Source organism: Penicillium cosmopolitanum, assembly GCF_028827165.1.
Source record: "Penicillium cosmopolitanum strain IBT 29677 chromosome Unknown utg000006l:49.0-5199605.0:1.0-5204138.0, whole genome shotgun sequence".
Classification (NCBI taxonomy): Eukaryota; Fungi; Ascomycota; class Eurotiomycetes; order Eurotiales; family Aspergillaceae; genus Penicillium; species Penicillium cosmopolitanum.
This window is the reverse complement of record NW_026622676.1, coordinates 2,359,418-2,385,470: the sequence shown is the minus strand read 5'-3', so window position 1 is coordinate 2,385,470 and position 26,053 is coordinate 2,359,418. Positions and strand designations below refer to the sequence as shown.

General features: G+C 49.7%; 7 protein-coding genes across 7 annotated transcripts; 4 read left to right on the top strand and 3 right to left on the bottom strand.

Annotated features, from left to right (window-relative positions):
* Nucleotides 1–1,011: 1,011 nt before the first annotated feature.
* N7509_005401 (GSK family serine/threonine-protein kinase) lies at nt 1,012–2,724 on the top strand (the record flags this gene model as incomplete). The annotated part of the gene is made up of 6 exons (XM_056630038.1): nt 1,012–1,057; nt 1,207–1,379; nt 1,450–1,969; nt 2,049–2,242; nt 2,298–2,502; nt 2,591–2,724. The coding sequence occupies 6 exons, from the start codon at nt 1,012–1,014 to the stop codon at nt 2,722–2,724; spliced, it is 1,272 nt and encodes a 423-aa protein (XP_056489340.1).
* A 1,258-nt stretch (nt 2,725–3,982) lies between these two features.
* N7509_005400 (NCBP1 family protein) lies at nt 3,983–6,910 on the top strand (the record flags this gene model as incomplete). The annotated part of the gene is made up of 6 exons (XM_056630037.1): nt 3,983–4,058; nt 4,121–4,215; nt 4,321–4,427; nt 4,498–4,765; nt 4,825–5,717; nt 5,782–6,910. 6 exons carry the CDS (start codon nt 3,983–3,985, stop codon nt 6,908–6,910), a joined length of 2,568 nt encoding a protein of 855 aa, XP_056489339.1.
* Nucleotides 6,911–8,068: 1,158 nt separating this feature from the next.
* N7509_005399 (C2H2-type zinc finger protein) lies at nt 8,069–9,916 on the bottom strand (the record flags this gene model as incomplete). The annotated part of the gene is made up of 4 exons (XM_056630036.1): nt 8,069–8,548; nt 8,637–8,810; nt 8,951–9,004; nt 9,110–9,916. 4 exons carry the CDS (start codon nt 9,914–9,916, stop codon nt 8,069–8,071), a joined length of 1,515 nt encoding a protein of 504 aa, XP_056489338.1.
* A 2,541-nt stretch (nt 9,917–12,457) lies between these two features.
* rcoA (uncharacterized protein) lies at nt 12,458–15,305 on the bottom strand (the record flags this gene model as incomplete). The annotated part of the gene is made up of 8 exons (XM_056630035.1): nt 12,458–12,482; nt 12,590–12,665; nt 12,757–12,889; nt 13,031–13,501; nt 13,575–14,107; nt 14,173–14,486; nt 14,552–14,633; nt 14,840–15,305. The coding sequence occupies 8 exons, from the start codon at nt 15,303–15,305 to the stop codon at nt 12,458–12,460; spliced, it is 2,100 nt and encodes a 699-aa protein (XP_056489337.1).
* A 4,775-nt stretch (nt 15,306–20,080) lies between these two features.
* Nucleotides 20,081–21,242, top strand: N7509_005397 (sterol desaturase family protein; the record flags this gene model as incomplete). Its single annotated transcript, XM_056630034.1, has 2 exons — nt 20,081–20,406; nt 20,459–21,242. 2 exons carry the CDS (start codon nt 20,081–20,083, stop codon nt 21,240–21,242), a joined length of 1,110 nt encoding a protein of 369 aa, XP_056489336.1.
* Nucleotides 21,243–21,873: 631 nt separating this feature from the next.
* N7509_005396 (N5-glutamine methyltransferase family protein) lies at nt 21,874–23,219 on the bottom strand (the record flags this gene model as incomplete). Its single annotated transcript, XM_056630033.1, has 2 exons — nt 21,874–22,780; nt 22,906–23,219. 2 exons carry the CDS (start codon nt 23,217–23,219, stop codon nt 21,874–21,876), a joined length of 1,221 nt encoding a protein of 406 aa, XP_056489335.1.
* A 1,109-nt stretch (nt 23,220–24,328) lies between these two features.
* On the top strand, nt 24,329–25,931 carry N7509_005395 (pepsin-like aspartic protease; the record flags this gene model as incomplete). Its single annotated transcript, XM_056630032.1, has 3 exons — nt 24,329–24,523; nt 24,598–24,916; nt 24,991–25,931. 3 exons carry the CDS (start codon nt 24,329–24,331, stop codon nt 25,929–25,931), a joined length of 1,455 nt encoding a protein of 484 aa, XP_056489334.1.
* Nucleotides 25,932–26,053: the final 122 nt, after the last annotated feature.

The window sequence follows — 26,053 nt, the reverse complement described above, 5'->3', positions numbered from 1 at the left end:
ACACATAATACACCACTGTAAAATACCAGATACTCTGTATGAGGGAAATCCTCCACCTCTCGCTTTCATCCAATCCCGGCAGCGATGATATCATGTTCCGCCGCTAATAACGGTACGGTATTTGTTATACCGTATTTTTGGCTCTACCTGACGGTAAGCACCCAGAGAGACAAGGGGAAATGCCCCCCAAGAGAATACCAGCTCCTTCTTTTAGAGGGGAAAGAGGAGGGGAATAATAGGGCCAAAAAAGAGGGATGAATGGAGGAGAAAAATAGATCAGATTGGAGTATACACTACACTTCGCCCCTCACCAAAAATAGTCTATAAAGTGCCCTAGGGTGGTGAGCCTGAGCCTAAGCCTAAGCCTGAGCCTGAGCATATACAATCAATCCAATACCCGCGGAGGTTATCGTACACTGCTTCATCTCGCCCCTCTCTTTCTTTCTTACACCCGTAGACTCTTTACCTTGTCTGCTGCTGCTGCCCTCTTCTCTCCTCTCCCTTTCTTTCTCTCTCCCCTCCCACACTTTCATCCACTTTCTATTCCCAATCCATCCTCCCCCGTTTTTACCCCCGTAACCCCCCCCCCCTCCATCTCCCTCTCTCTCTCTTCAAGTGGCCCCTCTTACACCCCCCTCCCCACCCACCACACCCACACCCACCCTAACTCTACACGGAGGTTCATCTGGTGTACCACTTTCTTCTGGGCACAACGTCACTTCCGACTCGCCCTGAACCCGAATTTGGTCTTGGTGTCCCGTCGAACCCGCCCACCATCGAACCCTCTCCATCTCCCCTCATTGGCCCGCACCTGCTGCTGTCCATCACCCTTCACCTCACTCCTCTTCCTCTTCTTCTCTCTTGGCACCTCTCGTCGTTTCTTCTCTCACCCCCCGTTCGGACTTTCCGCCCAACCCACCCCTCCCCTCCCCCCTCCTAAGCTTCTCCACCGCTTAATCTCTACCCAAAACGGATTCTCTTCGTCTTCCTCGATAGCACTTCCTCCCAGCGATGTCACAAAGTCGGCCTGGGCTGATCCCAAATTTGCGCATGGGTGGTAAGACAACATCTCCCATTCCCTGCCCTACCCTTCCTGTCCCCTCCCCTCCCCTCCGTTCCTTTGATCGGCCACGGTCATGATCACGGTTACGGTCAATTGTGCCCTTGGAATCCAGTTGGACTAACTCATCTCCCTCTCTTGTTCAGAGGTCATCCGCGAAAAGGTCCAAGATGGACTGACCGGCGAGGCCAAGGAGATCGCCTACACACAATGTAAGATCGTCGGCAATGGCTCCTTCGGTGTGGTGTTCCAGACCAAGATGGCTCCCAGCGGCGAGGACGCTGCCATCAAGAGAGTCCTCCAGGACAAGCGATTCAAGGTATGGGCGGATTGACCCGGATGTCGGATTTCCCTCTGCGTGCCCAACACTTACCTATCTCTCCCTCTAGAACCGCGAACTTCAGATTATGCGTATCGTGCGCCATCCCAACATAGTCGAACTTAAGGCCTTTTACTACTCCAACGGCGACCGGGTATGTGTGACGACTCTAACGACTCTCTGGCCCTCTCCCCCGGGCGCTTCTCCCTTCCTCCCGCTGACCGTCTCTCCCCCGCCACAGAAAGATGAAGTGTACCTCAACTTGGTTCTCGAATATGTCCCGGAGACGGTTTATCGGGCTTCGCGCTATTTCAACAAGCTCAAGACGACGATGCCGATGCTAGAGGTCAAGCTGTACATCTATCAGCTTTTCCGGTCGCTGGCCTACATCCACTCTCAGGGAATCTGCCACCGAGACATCAAGCCCCAAAATCTCCTCTTGGATCCCAACACTGGTATTCTGAAGCTCTGCGACTTCGGTTCGGCTAAGATCCTCATCGAAAATGAACCCAATGTTTCCTACATTTGCTCTCGCTACTACCGTGCCCCGGAGTTGATCTTCGGTGCCACCAACTACACAACCAAAATTGGTATGTCTTGTTTCTCTCTCTCTCTCTGTCTAACCATCGTTAGTCGATTCATCCTGGGTCTAACTTTGTGGTTCGCTAGATGTGTGGTCAACTGGCTGTGTGATGGCGGAGCTGATGCTCGGTCAACCCCTCTTCCCCGGTGAGTCGGGTATTGACCAGCTGGTGGAAATCATCAAGGTTCTCGGCACACCAACCCGTGAGCAAATTCGGACAATGAATCCCAATTACATGGAGCACAAATTCCCCCAGATCAAGCCCCATCCCTTCAACAAGGTTTGTATTACGATATTCCTCAACCCGCTGAACAGGTATGCTGACCGTCTTTCAGGTCTTCCGCAAGGCTCCCCCAGAGGCTATTGATCTCATTTCGGCACTCCTGGAGTACACACCCACACAACGACTGTCAGCGGTGGAAGCTATGGTTCACCCCTTCTTTGACGAGTTGCGGGATCCCAACACACGCCTACCTGACTCACGCCACCCCAATAACCCCTCCAAGGACCTTCCCACCCTGTTCGATTTCTCACGACATGGTGAGTTGAACCCCGCCAATCTCCTTCTTTCTCTCTCTCGGCTGTAAATATGGCGCAAAAAGAATGACCTATGCTGACAATGAAATAGAACTTTCCATTACCCCCGATATGAACGCCAAGCTGATCCCACCTCACGCCCGCCCCGCTCTGGAGGCGCGTGGCCTCGATATCAACAACTTCAAGCCCCTTTCGAAAGAAGAGATGATGGCTCACCTCGATTGAGCGATCTGATATTACCTCGACGAGATACACGGCTTTTCGGGCTACGTTCTGCATCCGCCGGGGGCATTCGATAGCCCACCGACCGAATATCATCATTTCGTGCGCAGGAACGAATCGGAGACCGCGGACACCGTCGGGGTTGTATACTTCTTTTTGATTTCATCAGCCGGGTCGCATGGCGGGACTACATCAGTCACGGGCGATATCGAGCGTGAAAGATGGGGGAATGGTTGACATCTGTTTTCATGGCTGAGCGGAAAGCCAGATTCGGTTGATTTGGGGTGGAGGCTGATGATTGTCACGCAACGGTGGGAGGTCATGGCCTGGAGTTTATTTTTTGAGGTGTCTGCGACAACTCTTGGGAGGAAAAAGTGATACCCTTAACTGTGCAAGTTTGCCTTCCAGGATTGAAGACTGCATAGCTTCATCTGTCGAGGGAAGGAAACCACAAATGCAGCCGTCCTCGACACTCGGGACATTCGATATGCATCACCGATGGGTCTGGAGGCTTTACTTCTCATGGCGGGCCTCAGGGGCCTTCTGTGATTTCCTTCTCGACTTGCAGCACTAGAAACCTTGTTTATTTTCTTCCCTTTTTTGCTTTTTTTTTCCCACCTATTTCTGTTCCTCGTTTTTTCTACCCTTTTCCCCCTGTTGCGGTGCCATCATCTTGGTCGGTCGAGCTTGGGCTGGTTCATCCCCTTACCCTCCCGACTACGCCAGGATGACATGAGCTACTCGTTCCAATTCTGAAGCAGACGGTTTCCCTTGTTTCACCCGAGCTTGTAAATGTCTTTTGTACCGTAAGCGGCCCTCCATTGATTCGGCATATGCATACATCGAACGCCTACGGTTCACACACTGGCAAAATCGGCTGGGATCCCTGGATACAAAGTGATGGGGTTCATCTTGCCCCTTCAACGAATCCCATGTGTCCGTACCACAGGAAATAGCGCAACAGTTTTACCATAGGGTACCTACTTCAAGAACATCCTTAGGATGATATCCATATCTCAGGTCTTTAGTAAATTTTCCTAAAGCGTATAGGCGTATATGGAGTAATTAATAATTCATTGCCGTCGTCTTAAATTCATCTCTATATAGTACGATGTTAAATTGTACTTGTGATTTTTGTTGATGCTCGGATCGGAAAATCACCTTCTTCCGAGCCCTTTACACAGGAAGCTCCAAGTCGGACATCCCGTCCATATTTCTTACTTCCAGTTCCAGATCCTCCCATTGTCAAATCTCAAGCGCAATGGCTGACTACGACCGCGACCGCCGGCATAACAACTACAGGGGAGGTGGAGGTGGGCGCAAGCGCCGCTATCGAGGTGAGTTCTACACCCTGATCCATTGGCACTGCTCATCAGCTAGCTAACACGACATTCCCTAGATGACGACGATTACGATCGCCGACCCCAGCGACGCAGATACGAGGAGCCGCTCTTCGTTCAGGTCCGGCGCCAACTGCTTACGATTGCCGAATCTGTATGTTCACCTCTCGATCCCTTCGCGCGTACCTCGCAATACCTCGCAATATGGCCATCGCCCTAGCTCGGAACTGTACGCTAATGCGCGAAATGCGTTCTTTAGGCTGCGCGCAGAGTTGAAGACGATATTGTCGGAATCGCCAAGTCTGTAGCGGATCATTATGAAGATGAGGAGCTACGTGATACCCTGGTTAACATCTCTCTCGACCTGTATGTGATCAGTCACGCTTCTCTTGCGTTCCAATTGTAAACAAATTGCTAACCATTGGCTCTGATATAGCGTTCTGGAACAGCCTATGAAAATTCCTTTCGTTGCCGCGGTCACCTTGGCCACTCACAACCTCAAGCCGGAGCTTAGCGCGGAGGTGCTCAAGAAGGCTAGCAACCTCCTGCAGAAACACATTGATTCGGGATCATGGCGCGAGGTCAAGCTACTCATTCGATTCCTGGGCAGCTTGCAAGCTATCTTTGAGGGTGATGGTATTTTCCCGCTTCTGGAGGAGTTCTTCGCCCGGGCGGCTGATCTCCAATCCGCGTCTTCCGAGGATGTGAGTAGTAGCTTATATCCCTCACGATTATTACTTGACTCTAATTCGTTTAAACACAGCTTCTCGGTTTGGAACTCGTCAAAGTCATCCTGTTCACCATCCCGTATGTGATGTCTTCCCCCGCGACTGGTTTCGAAGCCCAGGCCTCGGCCCTTCTCGAGAAAACCGATATCATCGCATCGACTCCCCACGCTCTGGTCGACCTGGTCAATACATTCAGCCCGGATGAGAACAAGGAAGCCGCGGGTCCCAGTGTGATCGGCTTGATGCAAAGCCAGCTACAAGCCGAAGCTGGTCAGGGCTGGGAACTGAAGTGCCTGCCTCGTCCTTGGAAAAGTGTACAAGAAGAGAGCGAGGAGCAGAAGCCCTTTGAAGTCGTGACCAAGATTCCTTTCCCGCAGATCACCGTTCCGAGCGCAGTTCCCAATGGCCCTCGGCCGCTTTTCCCGGAGGTCTATCTCTCGGTATACGCCGAACAAGAGATCTACACGGTCCCTCCAATCTCGGATATCACATCTTCTATCGCGCGAGATGCTTTGGTAGATACTATTAACCTGCTTGACTTCAACCGAGTTGCCACAGCCAAGTATCTCATTGATATTGACTGTTACTTTACTCCTTATACATTCGTCAAGCGTGCGACTCCGTTCGACCGCATGCGCGATCTGGCTGGCGAAGGACAGTCCTGGAAGCCAGAGGATGTGGCTGTGGATGCAGTTTTCTCACAACTGTACCAGCTGCCTACTCCGGAGCACAAGCTCGTTTACTACCATTCGGTTTTGACCGAGTGCTGCAAAATCGCCCCTGCCGCTATTGCGCCGAGTTTAGGCCGTGCTATTCGGTATCTCTATAACCATCTTGAAACCATGGATCTGGAGCTCAGTAACCGTTTCCTTGACTGGTTCGCCCACCATCTGAGTAACTTTGGCTTTACGTGGAAGTGGAGCGAGTGGTAAGTTGCTTCTTGTTTCGAATTGTTTTGCTCCTTTTGTGGCAGCCTTGCTAACTAAACTCAGGGTTGAAAATCTCGAACTCCCCGCCATCCATCCTAAGATGGCTTTTATTCACGGTGCTCTTGATAAGGAGATCCGCCTGAGCTTTGCGCAACGCATTAAGGGCACGCTCCCGGAGCCTTACATTCCTTTGATCACCGAAGGCAAGGAGAAGGATACTCCCGAGTTCAAATATCTATCCGAGAGTAAGTCGATCCCTCGCCTCGCCTCGCCTAGTGAAGAGATCCGGATCAGATCACAACTAACACCAGCCACAGTGACCCCGTACTCCAAGGAGGGCCAAGAACTCGGCCAACTCATCAGAAAAAAGGCCAGCGACGACGAGATCCAGCCCGTAATCGCAGCCATTGAGGAACAAGCCCAAGGCCTAGGCGTCGAAGATCCCAAAGTCCCCTCAACCGACGCCTTCGTCACAGCCATCTGCTTCGTGGGCTCCAAATCCCTCTCCCACGTCCTCTCCTGCATCGAGCGCAACAAGGAGAGACTCCTATCCGTCGGATCCGCCTCCCACCAAGCCCGCGGCCAAATCATCACTTCCGTAATGGAATACTGGGCCGACCAACCTGGAATAGCAATCAACATCATCGACAAACTCCTAAACTACACAATCCTATCCCCACTCTCCGTCCTAGAATGGGCCCTAAACGAATCAATCGCTGCAGGAACAATCTTGTCAAAGCCACACATCTTCGAAATGATCTCCGCAACAGTGGGCAAAGTCACGAACCGCATGCGCCAGATCGTCGCGGCTCGCACTCAGTCTGGTCTCTACGAACCACAGCTAAGTGTTCTCGATGAAACGCTTTCCCGTGAGCGTGTCGAGATGCAGGCCCTGTTTAAGTTCATTGAGGATGCTATTGTTTCCGTTGCTGCGGGAAGTAATGATGAGCTTATGGAGCGGGGTGATGGGTCGGGCGATCTTCCTGAGGATGCGATTATTCGACAGTGGGGTCGGAGGTGGTTGCGCGTCTTTAGGAGAAAGCTTGGTGTTGAGGAGGCTTTTATCAATGATGCTTTGGCTGGGGCTACGCCTGTTGGGACTGAGGCTCCTGCTTTGACTCAGGGTGATGATGGGGATGTTCAGATTGGTGATGCTGATGCTGATGCTGATGCTATTGCCGATGGTCAATGAAGAATGGCCTGGCAAGGGCAGGCAGAGTAGGGCTAGTGCTGGACTGGGCTATAATAACACCTGGGAATAGCGTGATATGATATGCAATTTGTGCCTTTCCTTTTTTTTTCTCTCATTTTCAACCCTGTTTTGGCAAATGGATGATTTGATTGGTTTCTTCATTTCTTCACAACCTCCATCATCACCGTGATCCTCATGTAGGGTAGGGTAGGGGTGGGAAGGGGTGGACCCTCCCTCGTTCTTCAATTCTCGTGTATCACTGCATGTTCTTACATTATCCGTGGATGGCCCTGGCCGTGGCGTGGGGCAAATTCAATTTTGTCCTACATGGGAAATTGTACACTATTGAAATTCTGAACTTTTTGGTTTAGTCGTGGCTGGCTGGGTAGGTCTGATCGCGATCGTGAATTTAGCTTGGAAATCAAGGAGACCTGTCTTGTTCTCTTGGGTTTGTGCCATATGATATGGTTACTCGTAATAACAAAGCAATAAAGGCCAGGAGATGAGAGAAGGTGTGGATCTAGTTCATTCTATCTAGATTTTTATTGTCTCTGGCTGGGTACGGATAATACAACGTAGGAAGATGAGATGTGCCCATAATTTTAATAGTATAGTATAGTATACTATGTAGTAGTACTACCAGCAGTATACTAGTACTAGTAGCATGCTATAATCAATCCTCTGATGATCCAATAAATCTATCTTCCTTAGATGTTGAATATTTCTATTCCTCCCGAGATCATGATCCCTATTGATTGCCAGTGGAAATAGAAGGGGAATTTCGCTTGTACAACCCCAACCCCAGTCCTGGCCGCAGCCCTAGCCTCGATTACTGAGAATCCGAATCCGAATCTTAACCCCAGCTAGATAGAATACAGGGGCAAATGAAAATGAAACCAAAGAAAAGGTGGTTGTGGAAGAAGAGAAACAGAGAGAATGGAAAGAGATAAAGAGAAAAAAACAATATCAAAAAATATCAAACCCCTCGTGGTATCATATACATCTTTAACAAAAAACCTTGGAAATCACCCTAGACATAAATCCCGTCAAAATTTGAACTTGAACCCCATATAACATGAAACCATGAGCCCGAATTAACCATACCATATACCAGCCAACCAGCCAGTATGTTATTTTGTTTTGTTCTGTTTGTGTTGATCACCTCAAATCCTCCAACTTATACCCCGCAGCCAAAACATCCCCCCGTCTCTGATGCTGATGCTGATGCTGCTGATGATCCAAAAAGTAATGCCCATGTCCCTGCCCCTGCCCCTCATCACCATCACTACTAGAACCACGCGTATAAATCGACATCCCATCTTCATAACTACTCCGACGAGTCTGCGTTTGCGATTGCAAACTATCCTCATCAGACTCCATTGAAGAAAGTCGACGTGGATTGAGGCTCAGGTTCATATCGCCCTTGATAAGTTCAAGTCCACTTCCATTTCGCTTCGTAGTTGAAATTCGCCGATCTTTACCCCGCCCTTTAATCCCCTTATTACTATTCTTGTAGAGTGTTGCGAAGTACTCCCATAATTCGCGGTCTTGGGCGTTGGCGGGGCCGTGTTCGGTTATTTGCGTGAAGCGCGCTGTTAAGGAGCGGAGGGTTGTTGTGTGGAATTTGTTTTGGTGGGACTATGCAGAGGGAGAGGGATTAGCCATGATTATCCTGGAATTGTTTTTCTTTGTTTGCTGGTTGGTTGGTTGGCTGGCTGAGGCTTACCTTTAGATTCCCCAATTGTGTGAAATTCTTCCCACAGTCATCGAGCAGGCATGTAAATGGTTTCGCTTGTAGATGAGTAGTCTTGTGGGCGCGGACATTGCCTCGTTGGGCAAATGATTTATGGCACAAATCACACTTGTATGGTTTTTCGCCGGTGTGACGACGCTGATGGGTCTGTTGGTGAATATAGTGTCAGCCGTCAGATTCAGGTCATCCTTGTCCTTGTCTTGAACTCGATGTAATCAAGGCGAAGCGAATTGAATCGAATCTGATGCTTATGCGTATGCTTATGGAAGGGGGAGGGGCAGTCTTACCTTGAGGTTGCCTAGCTGCGAGAAACGCTGTCCGCATGAAGGCTCCTTGCAGATCTGATGGAAGTGTCAGCAAGAGGGTATAGTGGGGGAAGGGGAGGGGGGCAAATATCTGATCTGCTCTGATCTGATCTGATCTGCTTTGTATTGCGGTGTACTCACAAATGGTTTATCTCCAGTATGCGCTCGGGTGTGAATATCAAGATGAGTCTTCTGGGCAAAACTCTTGCCACAATCCGGTAATGTGCAGGTATACTTGCGCTGCTTTCCGGATCGAGAGAGTTGGCCTTCGCTAGTGAGGAGGAATTGTGGCGGGGACATTGGATTTGCGTTCACATTTGCATTTGCATTTACATTTACATTTGCGTAAATGGGATTCGGGTTCGGGTTCTGGTTTGGATAGCCGTGTGGAGCTAGTTGCTGAACCGAAGGGAGTAATTGCTGATGCTGAATCGGTGTTGGATGTGGTGAAGTCGAAGGCTTTGATTGAATGGCTTTCATCAAGACGTCGACACCGGTTGAGAACTCGATTGATGGACCATCCTTTTTGTCTTGGGAATCTTTGTGGAGTCCCGCTGGATGCGATAGCAGACCTAGCCCCAGACCGGGCTCGGTCTTGCATACCTGGCTGATGGCATTTTTGGCGGGCCGGATGTCAGGTAATGAGGGTGGTTGCTCGGTCAGACGAGATGATCCGAGTGAAGGTGGTGGTGGTGGTGGTGGCTGGTTGGAAACAAAGTACTGGTATGGAGATGGAGAAGAGTGGTGGTGATGGTGAGTATGGTGGTTCAAGGAGCCGAAATTGTAAGCGGGAGAAGGTTGGGTTTGGGGTTGGTATGGCAATGAGTATGAGGTTGTGGTCGGATGGGAGTAGTAAGGGAACAGGGGAGTATCCATGGCGCGACGATGGGGGAATGCGCCCACGTTATGGCCTGGGAATTCATAGGATACCGGCTCGGCAGTCTCCATGATGATACTTCCACGAGGGGAGGTAATCAGGGTTCCTTTTGCTTTTTGTTTGAAAGGGAGAGACTGGAGGGTACGAGTATAGATCTGAATATCCTTGGGGATACTTTGTGGTATCGGTACTCGGTACACCTGGGCTAGGATGACCGCTTAACTCAACCTTGGAGAGAAAAGAAAAGGGATTTTGGTTCTGTCCAAGCAGGAGTTGCTTTTGGAAGCGGGATATAGAGACAGGCCAAGTGCAGGCCAAAGTGTAACTGGGGCCGGGGAGGGAGATCTATATAGTCACGGTCCACTGGCAGCTTGACAGGTAGTGGTGGTGATAGTTCCAGGACCGGCTGCAGGTCATGGGAGAGTATTAGGTACTCCTGTACTCTGTAGGGTAAAGTGAAGAATGATTTCCGACTAGTGGTGATCAGCCGGGCCCAAGAGATATCTTGTATGACGTTCCCAAGAAAAGGAGGGCAGTTCGAGGCCAAAGGTGCATGGGCGATCTCCCAGGGATCATGGATGAGGCGACTGAGGCGACCTGAAAACTCCCGCATCGTGGACGCATCATTTGTGCCACGGGGGTAATTAATAAATAATATTATTATAATAATGATAATAATACTAATAATAATTAATATTATCATTATTATTCCACTAAAAGACTAGTGGGTGTGGATGAAATGGGGAAAAGTCTCGGTGAGCGTCGCACAAAATGGCAAATACTCAACTGCCGCGACTGGCGACAACTTTCCTCCACTTCAACTTAGGGCTACTTCAACTTTACCATCTTGTTTGTTACCTTCAACTTCACTGATCACATACAATATACTCTATTCCCAGTCACTATCTTCATCCATACACTCCATTATCCCCTCTATCCCATTATCCTATACTTATATCTTCACTAATTCCTTTTCCCAAAAGAAAACACTCCCTCGAGGGCGGGCCGGGCCTTCGGGCTTTCAAAGTGGACCAGCGATCTGCGACGACAGGTCAATTTACGGAGCATCGTAAGCCACTTTGGTTTTAGTCTTGCCCTCAGCAAGACTGGTCAATGTCAGCCCAGTTCCTATTGGATCCCCCTCCAGATGCGCCCGCCCGATAGTCGCCAATAGCGTCGATTCCTCCCCCCCCATCGAATATCCTGGTTAGCCGCCCATGGCCCTGGAAATTCACTGGTCTCCGATCGGTCTCAGCTCCAGATCTGCCGTCGATCGGGGCTGGTATTGGTTAGTGTGTGCCTTCTGTGTCCTCTTAGGGTGCCTCATCTTATTCTTTTTACATACGAGTGGGAGTGTGCACCCATGGTTTTGGTTTCGGGGAAGGTAATTCGTACTTATGTATATGACCTCCTCCACCCACACCTTAACTAAAGGGAGTAAATACGAATATTATGTATGAAATAGGAGAGAACAGAATATGACACTGACTGACAGCTGGAGATGACAGTGACATGACACACCCTCCCCCCTGCACGACTTGCGTTTGCATTTGAAGGCGTTCCGACCAGTACATACTTCCTACTCCTGTTCCTGCAGGGATCGGTGTCTGGTCACGAACACCTGCCCAAATAGGCCTGGTAATTACAGCGTAGAAGGGGAAAACAAAAAAAAACAAATGCCATGATTTAAATCAAAAGTGACAGCGCTCGGGGAGCCACACGACAGGACGGTTCCTGACTTGCGTGGGAAGAAGTACATACACTACTGTACTCCGTACAGTACTTACAGCTGTGATGGGATGGGATGGGGTGCTCCACTCCCCCATACTGATCGACCTGCCCTTTTTTCCCATACCCTGTAGCCTGTATGTACGAGTAGCCTTTTCCTTTCCACCCCAGCGAAGATCACTCGCATCCTGTCAGCCTGTCAGTACATATGTACTGTAGGCTCCGGACTGTGGGCCCCGAGTTCTGGCTCTGGCTCCGCCTCCCAATGGTCCGCGAGCAACCATTTGCCTACTGCATCTAGACTTAACCCATCAAGGCTAGACTGTAGACTCAGGGATGGGGGCGACAATTTCAAAAGGAAATACTTAGCGTGCACAGGGCAGGAACGAGCGGAGTCAAGTCGAGTCGAGTCGAGTCGAGTCAAGTCAAGTCGATCAGGGGGAGTGGAGGAGGGGGGGGGGGGACCAGACCAGACCAGACCAGGCAGATTGATTCTGACTCGGTCCTAGTCCCAGTATCGACATCGACATCGACGATCCCAGTCGACAGGTCACGATCCTGTCTGACACGGACCGGAGAGAGGCTCTGTGGCGATTTGGACGGGCAGGGGTGTCTTTGTTGGGTCGGGTCGGGTCCCAGAAGGCTGGTCCCCTCCCCTGTGTCACTTGAAAGGGAAAGTGTCTGTGTGGTGGTGGTGTGTGGGTGGTGGTGGTGAGGTGATTTACTGGGGGGGATTTTGCATTTGGCAGAGTGCATTATGGGAAACGTCAAGTGGAAATGAAATAGAATACTGTAGAGAGGAATCCGACAAATTCGAGCCGCAAACCTGGCTGCGAAGAAAGCAAAACAAGTCACATTGCGCCAAGGCATCCATCCGCACCCTTTTACCGTCCAGTGTAGTTCGAATATCTAGAGAAGAGTGGAGTTAGTACGAGTTCCGTAAACCACAAATCACCAACCATGACAATCATGAATTGGGATCAATTGAATTGTCGTAGCAAAGACAACAAACTCACCTCCAGATCCGTGCACGCATGTCTCCACTGCCGGTAGCAAAGAGATTGCCGGTTGGGGCGGGAGCCACCGAGATAACTATCCGCGGAGAAATGATATTAGCATTCGTCATGTTATGGTCAATCATGGTCAATGATAAACCCAGGTCATTTTAACTCATTAGACTCACCGGAGTTCTTGTGGCCCTGCAGCATCATCTGAGCATTGCCGGTGACGGGATCCCAGAACTGGACTCCACGGTCCTTGGAACCACTCATGACCCAGTGTCCATCGGGCGTCAGGCAAACGCTAAGCACAAAGTCCTACGGGAAGAAAGTCAATCAGTGGAGCTCAGGGGGTGGGCTAGCCGTTGAAAAGGCTAGTGCTAAGGCGGTAATGGGAAAATGGGGCAAATGAGGGAATGGAGAACGGGGCATGGGGCTTAGAATTAGGATGAAACGAACCTTGTGGCCCTCGAATGTGCGAACGCACTTGCCGCCCTTCACGCCGCTGTGAGGGTGCATTCCCCGGGGGACGGTAAGCTCCCAGAGCTTGATAGTCTTATCCAGACTGCCGGAAACTAGGTCACGACCATTGGGCGCAAAGGCAACCGAATACACGCTGTCCTTGTGGCCGTCAGGGTTCTCCAGACGCTCCACCAGGTAGCCAGTGGTAGTATCCCAGACACGCACGCTCTTGTCCAGCGAACCGGCAGCGACGTAGTGACCGTCGGGAGACATGGCAACCGTGGTGACGCCATCCTCAATGCTGAGGGTGTAGACGAGCTTGCCGTCGAGAATATCCCAAAGACGCACGGTCTTGTCTCCACTGCCCGAAGCGATGTAACGTCCGTTGTTGGCGAAGTCGAGGGAGTAGATATCCTGCTCGTGACCGGTGAAGACATTCTTGATGGTGCGCGCGGCAATATCCCAGACCTACAGTTTTGATCACATCATCTGGTTAGCAAACCACATCCAGACACAAAACGATCAATGGTTGAAAGCTTACCCGAATCTGCTTATCCTCAGCACCTGTGGCCAGGTACTTACCGTCAGGACTGAAGCAGACACTGCGGATGTACAGGTCGCCGTCCTTGTCAACACTCTCATCTTGAAGTGTCGCCACGTTCTGGCCAGTGGTCACGTCGAAGATTTGAGCGGAACGGTTGCAACCAGTGGCCAAATACTTGCCGTCGCGACTGAAACGAACACAGCAGACAACGCTATCGTGGTTAAGGTGGTGCACCAGCTCAACATCCAGTACACGCTGCACCTCCGGGTTGAACACGGCATACCAATCCGCACCCTCACGCTTTTGGGATGGGGGAAGGTCATCCGGGTTCCAGTTGGCCAGCATGTTACCGACGCGCTCGGTACGGACAACCGACTGGTTAGGAGGGGTGGGCCGAGGAATCTGCGGCGAGGCGCGAGGATCCGGGTATGTGGCAGCGTGCGTCTGCTGGGGAGTAGCAGGACCGGGGACCGGACGACGGGCCTTGCCAGGGCCAGGAGACGCAGTTGGGGGAGGCGGGGGCCCATAACCTATAAGGGAAGGGGAAAAACACACGTTAGCCTCTCGGAAAGATTCCCCAATCACTCTCACATACCGTTCACAGCAGCGCCAGGCGGATATCCTCCAAATGAGCTCTGCGGAGGCGGCGGCGCACCAGGCAGGGCGGTCGCGGCAGGCTGTTGAAGGGTCTGCTGGGCGGACTGCTGATCCTGGGAAGGGGGAGGGGCAAGACCGGGTCCACTACCTCCGGGGTTGGTCATGATACCACTGAATAGATTGCTCGGGCCGTGGCCCAAAGATGGAGGCTGGGCCTGGGGGCCAGTATGCTGCGCGGGCGCGATATGGGAGACGGGTTGCACACCGCGGGACTCGAGTTCGTGTCGCAACATTCGGATTTCGCCTTCGTAGCTGTTCGCGCGAAGAAATGTCAGCGACAATGCCCACCATTGTAGACATAATGGGACGAAACGTACTCTTGCTTCATCTTGATCTGAGTCTGCTCCAGCTGATAGACCTTCTGGCGAATCATCTCCATCTCCTGGAGCTGGCCGGTCACTGCGTCTATCCGTTAGAAAACAAAACGTTTCAGCGAAATTCGCAGTCTAGAAGTTGGAGCCAATAGAATGGCAACGGTTTATGGGATGCGGACGATGGAGAGGGGGGGAGGGGGGAGGTTTGATTGCATGTTCGCCCATTGCAAGGAACCTGAGGGGGGGAACCTGAAGGGGAAAGATATTCGGATATAGAAGAGGATAACCTACACTGGTGTTCATATTCACCGGTGTTTCGTGACTGGCTCTCGAATTCCTGGCGCAGTTGATCCAGCAACTCCGTCAAACGAGAGTTGGAGCGGGGACCATTCCGCGGTGAGCGTTGTACATGGCGGTTCGGCGATTTGAAAGCTTCCGATGTAGTGATAGAGGTGGTTGTAAAGAAAATGACTTTTGAAAGGCGATATGGGTATCGGCGACAGCTCGCGACGACAGATCGCAGCTCAGCTGGATAGGGTGTCGATATCAGCGATTTACTGATGCGGCGATGCTGCTTGGTGGACGACACCACGCAGCTAGCCACAGGAGTGATAAGGCCGAACGGGGGCACAAGAGGCAACGAAAGTCGTGAGTGGAGGGTGGTTGAATGGGTGGTGGTTTGAGGGAGAGGGGGAGAGGGGGGGAGAAGAAGACCTGGGAGGTTGGGGGAGAGCGGGAAGTGAGGTGGAATTGGCATTGGCCGCTGCCGTTGGCGCGAGAAGCGAGGCCACAGGCGATAGACGAACAACCGCCGGCGCTGGGACCAAGAGCGCCCCAGTACCCAGTACCACAGAACGCTACGTCAGGGACGTTTCAGGGAAGATCAAAGAGATTTTACAAGGGGATTACTTTAAATTTAGCTTTTTAATTTTCGAAAATTTATTATTTATTTAAAGAAGGGGAAAAAAGAAAGGAAATACTCTAATAATCACTTATTAACCTAAACCTACAGAGCCGCATCCGAGGGCCCATTTCTGTAGAGAAGATGATGTCTTAATAGTCCAGATCCGCTGAAGAGCTTTCCGGGAATGGAGACTAGGACCGGGACTGAGACTGGTGGAACTGGAACTGGGCTGGAATGGAACTGGGACTGTGGCTACCAGACTTCAGGTAAGGTTGGATCGGCACGGTTGCACGGCCCGGAGTGACTAGAGCGGCTAGAGTAACCCCCATCCCAGTGATATAAAATACGCCGTGTGATAAACACCCACCAAGTATCTATACATTCTAGCACTACTATTCCCAATTCATATATATAATATTATCTAAGAGCAACAGCAATAGTATCTATTTGATTTCTTATTCAATATACCTTTTCAAATAAATATTACAAACTGTTAAAGTAGTAGATTACAGAACAATATATACCCTAGTGAAACTCGAGCGTCGCGAAGACATTCAACCCCCATTCCGTCAATTTCTGAACATACACACAGAGACATAACACGGAACTTGGCAATAAGCGGGGCGAAATGGTATGCGAATTGGACGGTCGGGCGGTAGGAGGAGAGAATAGCGAGATAGACAGGACTTGGAATTTTGAATCGGCTCAGATATCGGAGAGGTAAGCGGCGATATTACCGATCGGGTTTGAAAAAGTAAGGCATTGCCATCTTAATTTTCAATCGCGTATCAAAAGGATAATCCAGTGGTGTCATGACAATTATGCCTTGTCTTGTAGCCCAATACTGTACCATAAGCGAAGCATACTGGCCAAATAGATGAATATGACACTCAGGAGGCCGACATAACAAAATCCTGCAACCTATAAGGTTTTAATATCGTAGACACCCAGACAAAATTCAAGGTACAGACCACTTGATCGGATCTTTGCTGATCCGGCTTCGTGACTTTCGTCATATCCCAAACAAAAACGATGTATCCACCCAGCCAGAAGTATATGCTACACTCAAGCAGACCGACTGCAGTTTGCCACAGAATAACCTGATGCCAGTAGGGGATTCTTCTTCCTGTGGGAGAAGCAAAGCTGAGAATCTCGCGAAGCGACGAGTCCGAGTTTGAGAGACACCCCACCCGAACAAGGAAAACACTCTGTTGCATACCGACTGCAACGGCTCCAATAGCTAGCACTAGACTATTGAACCAGGCTATCCGAATCATGGTAAGCGGGACGGTCGCTGCCGTTGAGAGTGAATCCCATGAAAAGGACCCCACGACAGCGGCACTCATTACCGCACCCTAGCAAAATGTTAACTGTGGTGCTTAGGGTCGTGCTTTTGACGAGCCCTCGCTCTGACTTACAATCAATCCAACATGAGATAACTGAGATAATGTTGACTCTCTCCATCTTTTAATCAATAGGCTTTGTTTTTGAAGATCTGTGGCATTTACCATTTCATACATAGAGGTATATGCTACTCGATACGCAGCAGCGTGAAAGGTAAAAGCTCTTTCTAGGAATGTCATAGTCAACGGAGGCTGCCTAGTATGGGTAGCAACCTAGATTTTGCCTTTGTAAAGTATTGAAGATGTTGGAGTCAAGACCTAGTAACTAGTTGAAGTAGCTTCTTGGGGCTATTGAGGGGCCTTGTGCGTCTTGGATGGATCGTGCCTCTTGTATGGAAGAGAATGGATATCTTTATTTCTGCGAACCGAGTGCCTGATTCAGACCAACCCATTTGCAACGAGGCTGTGTGAGAGGGGGCAGTGCTTCGTATGCGGCCGCCCAAATGGAAATGTGATCACAATCATGCAAATTACAACGAGTTCGGTCAGTCTTATTGGGGGATTCTTGGGCTGGGGCACCCGGGCAACCCTCACGCGTGTGCGATCGGCATTTGCCTAGAGATTCAGCCAGCTCGGTTTACCAAGCACTAAATTATAAATTTGTAGTCTATCCTCAGGCTGTAGTAAGAAACAATCTATCTCCAAGAAATCCACGGTTGACCACTGAACCGAGGATCCTGTCGCCGAGTCTTGTCTAGGTAGAACAATTCAAATTAGCAGTCCTGGAGAGATTTGTCACAGGATTTCAGCCTCATTATTTTGAGCCTCGTTCTTCCCAAGCCAATATATTTCTCAGCCTTGCGACAGAAGAAGTTTCTCGATATCTGACAATTACGGTCACTTCTAAAACCCCCCACAAAGTTCGATTAAGCTTGACGGTGCAAGGCACATTGATTTCCGTTCTCAGACCTCCATTCTATCTTTCACACCAAGTGTTCCAGAATGGGCTGGTTAGGAAAAAAGAAGTCTACTATTTCATCCTCTTCCGCTGGTGCCTCTTCTTCGCCTCGACACATAACTCAAAATGCCCTTGCTTATTCCGGAAGAGAGAAAGTTGATGTTAGGGCACCATACGTGTTCCACAACATAATCAATTCTCGTGGCAAAGAACTAATTAAAAACAATACATTTTCGCAACTATCACACCCCCAGCGCTTTGTAAACGGATGTTACAATATTGGATTCTATCAGATTGCTGAAGGCAAGGAACATCAGATGCGGCCTGATAGTACCTACGAACGACAGCCTTGGACGGTCGGTATCGCTTACAATGAATTTAATTCCATCCGTTGGACACGGGCGGACTCTGAAACGATTGCCCACTGGGGAATTTACATCCGGTCCCAGGGTAATGAGGTCCGTCACACACACGCGCACATTTTTACCACTCGAACCGAGATACTAAATCGATACATAGGCTGCCCCGAACCGGATATTCGGCATGAATTGGGAAAAAGGCCTTGGTAGTTCCCTTATTCTGGAAGATGTTTGGGGAACTAAAAGGACAAGGCAAGAGTGGGAACTATAAAAAACAACTCAAAGATGGGGAGTTCACAAAAGTCCGTGCCTTCCCAGAAACGACGATGTATTTCAGTCTGGAGGAATTTGTTCTTGAAGGTAAGTGAAATTGGGACGCTGTTCAAGGAGTCAAAATTATAATCTCTTACTAACACGAATTCTGTGTTGGTAGTCCAGTGGCTTCTTCACCAATTTATAGGCGGAAGGCTCTATACAGGTCATACAACTGGTATAATTTCTCCTCATCCTGGCGCAGCTTATTCTCTGCCCTTTGGGAATTGCCAGCACTTTGCTAAACAAGTCTTGACTAGCCTGAAAGCTCGCTGGACTGATAGCCAGAGACTGAGTCAGCGATTTACCCTTTCCTCACTCGAGAGTAGAATGCTGAGCGCGCTTAAAGAAGAGTCGGTGGACGGGTACCATCAGTTAAGGGGAGAAACGTATGTGATGGAATCGTCGCGTGGAAATGCAATGTCCTTTGGAGGGGCAGCGTTTAGGAATGGATTCTAGATACACCTGACCTCCACATATCCCTCTCCTATGTATGTAAATCGGGCCCAGCACGCAGTCCAATACAACTCTCAATAGCTCTTGCATCTCTCCCCCGCGTATCCTACGTACAGACTTCAAAGGGACTACCCCCAATGCACCGTAATATTTCTGGAACGACCCCGATTCAAAATTAGGGAGCTAGTGCGAGAACGGGATAGCATGGTGATGACAGCTGAGTATTCGAACTAACACGGCAGATGAAAGAGCTAGCCTACGAGCTGTCCTCTTAACATCTGAAGTGTCTGGAAAGGGTCGAGCGCGATGTTATTGACCAAAATTGACGGTACTTAATCATCCTCAGTTTTTACATATAGCCAAGATAAAATGATTTTGACATCGCGGAGAGAAGGGCTCTAAGTAGCTTTGTTGATGATATAGATTTGACTTTGCGGGTTCAGAAATCCAGAATGTCACAAAGGTACTAGTATATGAAGGCAGGATCTTTTGGCCTGATGGGATACACGTGAGTAATGCACGTGATAGTGAGATTCCATAATTATACTTTCTACTGTACTGTTCTTATAATTTTTAATTTTTAATCAATGTGTTAGGAGTAATCGGGCTTGAATATACGGGCACCTGGGTACAGTGTATTTTATGTCACCGGGACGTCGGGGTTAGAGTGACTACCCTGTCCCTCTGTAGAAATGAGCATGGGTTGCCTGATGCCTTAATGCCTTGGTGCCTGACATTTCTGCTACCAAGAATTGCCACTTTAGGCTTTAGGTTCCTGAAGACTATTTATGTCCATCCTGCATATTGTGCTTATTCTTAAGTTTCTGTACTCTATTCTCTATACTCCGTCTACGGAGTATTATATAGATATATACATACTTCGTATAGGTAAAAGAGGTACCTCGTAGTGGATTCCACTTATGCAGGTACTAGACTCCCTTTACCAGTCAATGGGCTGATCGGTCCCCGCTGGGAACCATCCGATCTTTTTTTAATCCGAGTCCCCCTATCTGTCCACAGAGAGGCGTGGCTTATTAAGAGTTCCAGGGTTCCCTTGTAACGGCAGACCCCGTTCCGCGCTGGTGTGATGCGGGCAGAATTTATTATTGCCCCCTCGACTCCAACAATCTCTCCCCTTTCAACCCACTCTCCTTTTCCCTTTCTTCCCCCTCCACTTTCGCTTCACCCGTGTGATTCGATATGGATATTATTCTAGAACTCTGGGACACCTTCATTGGTGATCGCCTTTATTCCTCCGTCCTCCCCGCCTCCCTTTCTTCCTCAGTCTCCCTGCCGGCATTCGCCAATGTCGCCAACAGTTCGCTCGCCCTCTTCGGCGCGTCGGAGCCATTCGTCTATGAGCCCGCCACTCAGATGCTTCACTTGGAACCTTCCAAGTATGCCTATCTCAGTGCCTGGCCGCGGAATAACATGTACCGCCAATTCACCAGCTTCTTCTTGATCACTTGGTATGCGCCACTCCCCTGGTTCTGCAAGGCCGGCCAGACCGGCTCTGCAACATTTTGGTACTTTGCTTCTTTGCTACGCCCTCAGAGACTAATTCATTGTTCGCATTAGGATCTTCGGACTATTTGTCTACTTCGTCGTCGCCTCCCTATCGTACATCTTCATCTGGGACAAAACTACCTACAAGCACCCCAAATTCCTCAAGAACCAGATATCCATGGAAATCAAACAAGCCATGGGCTCCATGCCCCCAATGGCCCTCCTGACGGCTCCATTTTTCGTCCTAGAAGTCCGCGGATACGCCAAACTCTACGATACTACCGCCGAGGAACCCTTTCCCTTCTACAGTATCCTGCAGTTCCCATTCTTCATCTTCTTCACCGATTTCTTCATCTACTGGATCCACCGAGGCCTGCACCACCCGCGCGTTTACCGAACCCTGCACAAGCCGCACCACAAGTGGATTATGCCTAGCCCTTACGCTTCGCACGCTTTCCACCCCCTGGACGGCTGGTCGCAAAGCGTGCCGTACCACGTTTTCCCGTTCATTTTCCCGCTCCAGAAGGTCGCTTACGTCTTCCTGTTTGGTTTTATTAACCTCTGGACTGTGTTTATTCACGATGGCGAGTACGTTGCCAATAGCCCTGTTGTGAATGGTGCTGCTTGCCACACTATGCACCATTTGTACTTCAACTACAACTACGGCCAATTCACTACTCTGTGGGATCGCCTGGGTGGTAGCTACCGCAAGCCTAATGAGGAACTCTTCCGTCGGGAGACTAAGATGGGAGATAAGGAGTGGAAGCGTCAGGCTAAAGAGATGGAGTCGATTCTCAAGACCGTCGAGGGCGAGGATGACCGCAAGTACTCTGCGGATACGAAGAAGGATCTTTGAGTCTTCTCTCACCGTGTGGGTTCCGGTTTCCCACTTACTCTGACCTGATCTGACCTGATCTGAGATTTCTCTCTCTCTCTTTTCTTGCACAAGTCCAGATGCTTTTCTATTCTGAACTTGTTCTTCTTTTGAAACTGCATTGAGGCGGGAGCTCAAGTTGACTGAGTCCTCCCACTCCCTTCGTTTCGTTAAAGTACATTAATTTCGCGCTGTGCACACCCACTACACATATTTTAATACTCACAAAAATGGACCCTCACCTTATTGGGATCCTTGGTCTGCCTTTTATCTGTACATAGTTCTCAGCATGGCGACCAGAATGCATTTTGATGACGCGCAAATGGAAATTTAATACAGTCTTTCTATATAACAAATTTCTTGCATATATTATGTAGCTAGTAGCACCTAGCATTTAGCACCTTACACCATAGCAAGCTTCATGATGGTTCTTCTTGCCTGTATATCTGATTTCTATTTCTGGTAATATTTGCTAGAATTCAGGCTATAGAATCAGACTCTATAGGCTCGACTCAACCAAAAGTACTAGTACTAGTGGTCTAGTTACTCAGCCCTGTTGGTGGTCTCCGTGGGTATGATATGTACATTCAAGATCAACCCTTATCCTAGGTGCTCACTTGCTATCACTTGACCTAACCCCCCTTTGAATAATCACACACCTCGACCCTTCATTATGATGAAAGCCATAAAAAGCCATATCCTGCTCATTATTCGGCCAGACTTGCACATCAAACGGATCTTGGAAGCGATCCTGTCCCGGAGCCATAAAGTTATGCATTTCAATAACCCGTTCAGCCTGTTTGATATCACCACATTCCAGAACTGTCACTTTCGTTCGTAGTTTATATGATAACTCAAGGATACGGCGATAGAATATATCCTCAGGCCGGACGTCCCCCATGGCAGAAGTAGGAGTAGGAGTAGGATTAGGAGATTGTTGAAATTGAGGCGGGAGAGGAGGAACCAGAGCCAATTTCGGTTCGAAAAGCCTCACACTTCGCGCAGTAGTCCCGTTCCGAAAATCACTGCTCGAAATATAGGGCGGGTTCGATATGAGTAGATCACACCCGGGTTCAAGGTTGAGGGGAGCTTCGCTCATTTCCGTTTCTCCAGGTTGATCGAAGTATTCAGAAAGAATTTTCTCCACGTTTGGGATTCCGTCAGCATCATCACCGCCATCAGCACCCGGGGGAAATCCCAAGACATCCGCGCGGTGGAATTGTATATCGGTCGATGCACGATGGGTCAATAAGCCCTGTTGCAGATTATGGTCCAGATTTTTGCGTGCTAGACTTAATGCTTTGGAACTAATGTCTATGCCCATTACGCGGAGGTGTTCGAATCGCGGGGACAGAAGGGCGTGGAGGAGGAGGGTTATGCATCCTGTTCCTGTGCAGAGATCTAAGATCCGTAGCGGTTTTGGATCATTTTTGTCGGTAGATGTAGAAGACCTCTCTGAGGCCGTGGCCATCTGCTCCACTAACTTGGCTGCTTGAACAACATAAGATTCTGTATCTGGCCTGTGTTCGAGTCAGGGATTGTAATCCTTCAAATTTCAAGTATTGTGTATGTGATATGATATGTATCGTACTACTGTACTGTACTGTACCACGCACGGAAAGATTTCGGATTTCAGTCTATGTACCTTGGGATTAATACGCCGGGTCGGCAGAGGATCTCTAGGTCACCGAATGGTTGGTCACCTAGGATATATTGGAGCGGATAGCCGCGTGATCTTTGGCGACACATGGATATCAGGTGCATCTTCCATTCTGCCAGTGGTGTTGTTGGGTTTGGTTGTTGGCGCGTTCGCGTCTGGCTGGTGCGAAGCGCGTGTTCGCGCAGCCAGCGAAGTTCATTGCGTGCTGATCCGAGGGTACGGCATTCTTTTAGAAGTAATGGGAGGAGTGGATTGTCTCGGTAGGCTTTTATGAGGGCTGAGGGGCGTATTCGAGGCATTTGATAGAAGGTGTGGGTGTTGTGAGGGCATTTTGCGGAGGGCAGTGCCAAGGATGAGTGGGGAAGACGGAATGGAAGGATGGAAGTATACGAGTACGGTGTAGAAAGATTCGAAATTCCCCGACACGACGGGAATATGTTTATGCTATTTTTATTTTAGCTCGTCTTTTTATTGAGGGGTTTCTCGTGTTACTCGTATGTTGCGCCCGGCTTTTTATGGGGAAGGGGACGGGATAATACGAGATAGTAGGAATATATCGTATAGTATGTGAAGTCGGAAAGGAGAGGAGAAATATGGAATCTAACAGAGTACACCTACTACTAACTAGTCTATGCATGTATACGTATGTAGCCTATACCATACTATCTATTAGCTCGTAAACACTCGCTGGTCATAAAATTAAGGATTATTGAAGAAACCCACGTTAGCCTTAAATCGGCCGGACGCGGCGCCAATCGAAGGCGGCTAACTCAAAGCAGCTGGAGGGGTGGACCTCCCCCCATCCGCGTCATCAACCGCCCCAGCACGTACGCTGCGTACGTATGCCAGGCAGAAAGGTTTACAACCTTCCATTGTGGCTTTATGTGGCAACGGTGCAAATACAGCAGAGTACGAGAACGACAGCAGCGCTTTATGGCGGATCATTCGGCTCCCGTGGATGAACCAGGGTCAAAGTTGCCGACTTGCCGTGACAAGATCATATTAACGATGGCGGTGCACAACTGGTGACGACACTCAAGCTCCACCCTTCAACTGCGCTGCTGGCTACTCGTAAGTCTGGGGCCGATAGCCCTGTGAAACTGACCTGACGATCCTATCTCTACTTTTCTATATTCATCTTAGTCTCCCATCGCCAATCTCTTTTTTTTTTTTTTTTTTCACTCATCCCATCCCAGCCTCTCCTAACCTAACATAACCTTCCGACCCTCCGACACCTACAGCCAAGTTTGTCTGACATCCACCGCTTCCGTCGATTGACTTGTTCCAACGCTGCCGAAAAGGAACACTCAAACCGAACAATAAGAAAGCGGGCCGATCGCCCATCTACATTCTTGACGGGAAGGTTATAACCGCGGGGAAAGCCAAAATCTGAGACAAAAAGACAAAAATGAGGAATTCTTGGCTTCTCTGGGGAGCATGGGCATCCCTTGCGTTGCCCGCGTTGGGACTCACCCTCCACGAGCGCGATGTCCCGGCTGTGATCGGCATGGACATTCAACGCAAGGATGTCGTTGACCCCGCCGCCCGAGATCGGGTCCGAAGGAAGCGCGACAAGACTATCGGCCAAACACTAGACAATGAAGTATGTCTCCAGCACTCCAGCTATTCTCCAGCTATATTCCAAAAATGACTCTGCTAACAACTTCCTCGCAATAGCAAACGCTCTACTTTTGCAATATCACCCTGGGCACCCCCAAGCAAAGCTTACGCTTGGTAATGGACACCGGCAGCAGTGATCTGTGGGTCAATACTCCCAATTCCACCCTTTGCGATTCCAAAGACAACCCTTGCTCGGATTCCGGTACTTATGATGCGAGCTCGTCGTCATCGTACTCTTTCGTCTCGTCCGATTTTAACATCACCTATGCCGATGGCTCCACTGCATCTGGTGACTACGTGACCGACACTCTCACTGTCGGTGGGACGACTATCAAGGACTTTCAATTCGCCGTGGGATTTACCTCGGCCTCGTCAGGTATGCAATATCTATTCACTCTGGCCCATAACATAGTCGGTGACTGGGATTGGTGACTAACGCTTTGAATGTAGAGGGTGTACTGGGAATCGGATACACATCCAATGAAGTCCAGTCAGGCCAAAATGGCGGTAAAGCCTACAACAACCTACCCAAAGAAATGGTCAACAAGGGCCTGATCAAGTCCAACGCCTACAGTCTCTGGTTAAACGATCTAGATGCCAGCACCGGCTCAATTCTATTTGGCGGAGTGAATACAGCGAAATACCACGGCTCGCTAGCGACACTACCCATCCAAAAGGTCGGAGGTGCTTACCATGAATTTATCATCGCCTTAACAGGCGTTTCTGTCTCCACAACATCCAAAACACACAACTACTCCTCAAAGGCGCTGCCAGCAGGCGTGCTACTCGATTCGGGAAGTTCCTTGACATACCTACCAGACGCCATCACGCAAGATATCTACAATGATCTGGATGTTACATACGACTCCTCGAATGGAATTGGTATTGTTCCTTGCAGTCTTGCCGAGAAGGATGTCAACGTCACCTATACCTTCTCCTCTCCGGAAATTAACGTTGCGGTGGGAGAATTGGTCCTCGACATGGGTGACTATCATTACAATAATGGAGAACGGGCTTGCATATTCGGTATCGCGCCTGCGGGTAGCAGTACCGCGGTGTTGGGAGATACGTTCTTACGCAGCGCTTATGTCGTGTATGATCTTGCCAATAATGAGATCTCTCTCGCCAATACACACTTCAATACGACAGATAACAATGTTCTGGAAATTGGCACCGGCGCGGATTCAGTGCCCAGCGCCACGGGTGTGTCTAACCCGGTGACATCCGTTGCTGTTGCCGGTTCCGGCGCGCGTATTGGTGGTATCGGTGGTGGTGGTGGTGGTGGCGGTGGTATTTTAACGACAACGGAGAATGCGGCGCCGAAGCAGACGGGCATGGCTCATCATTTCGCTATCGGTTTGGCTGGTGCTGGATACTTGCTTGCTCTGTGAGGAGGTGGGATGTCAGTAATGCCTTTATGTTGTTGTTTCCTCTCTGTTTTTGCGTTTTCTTCTTCTCTCTTGCCGTTTCTGCACTGCATATATTCTGGTGTATTTGGTGTTCGGATGGAATA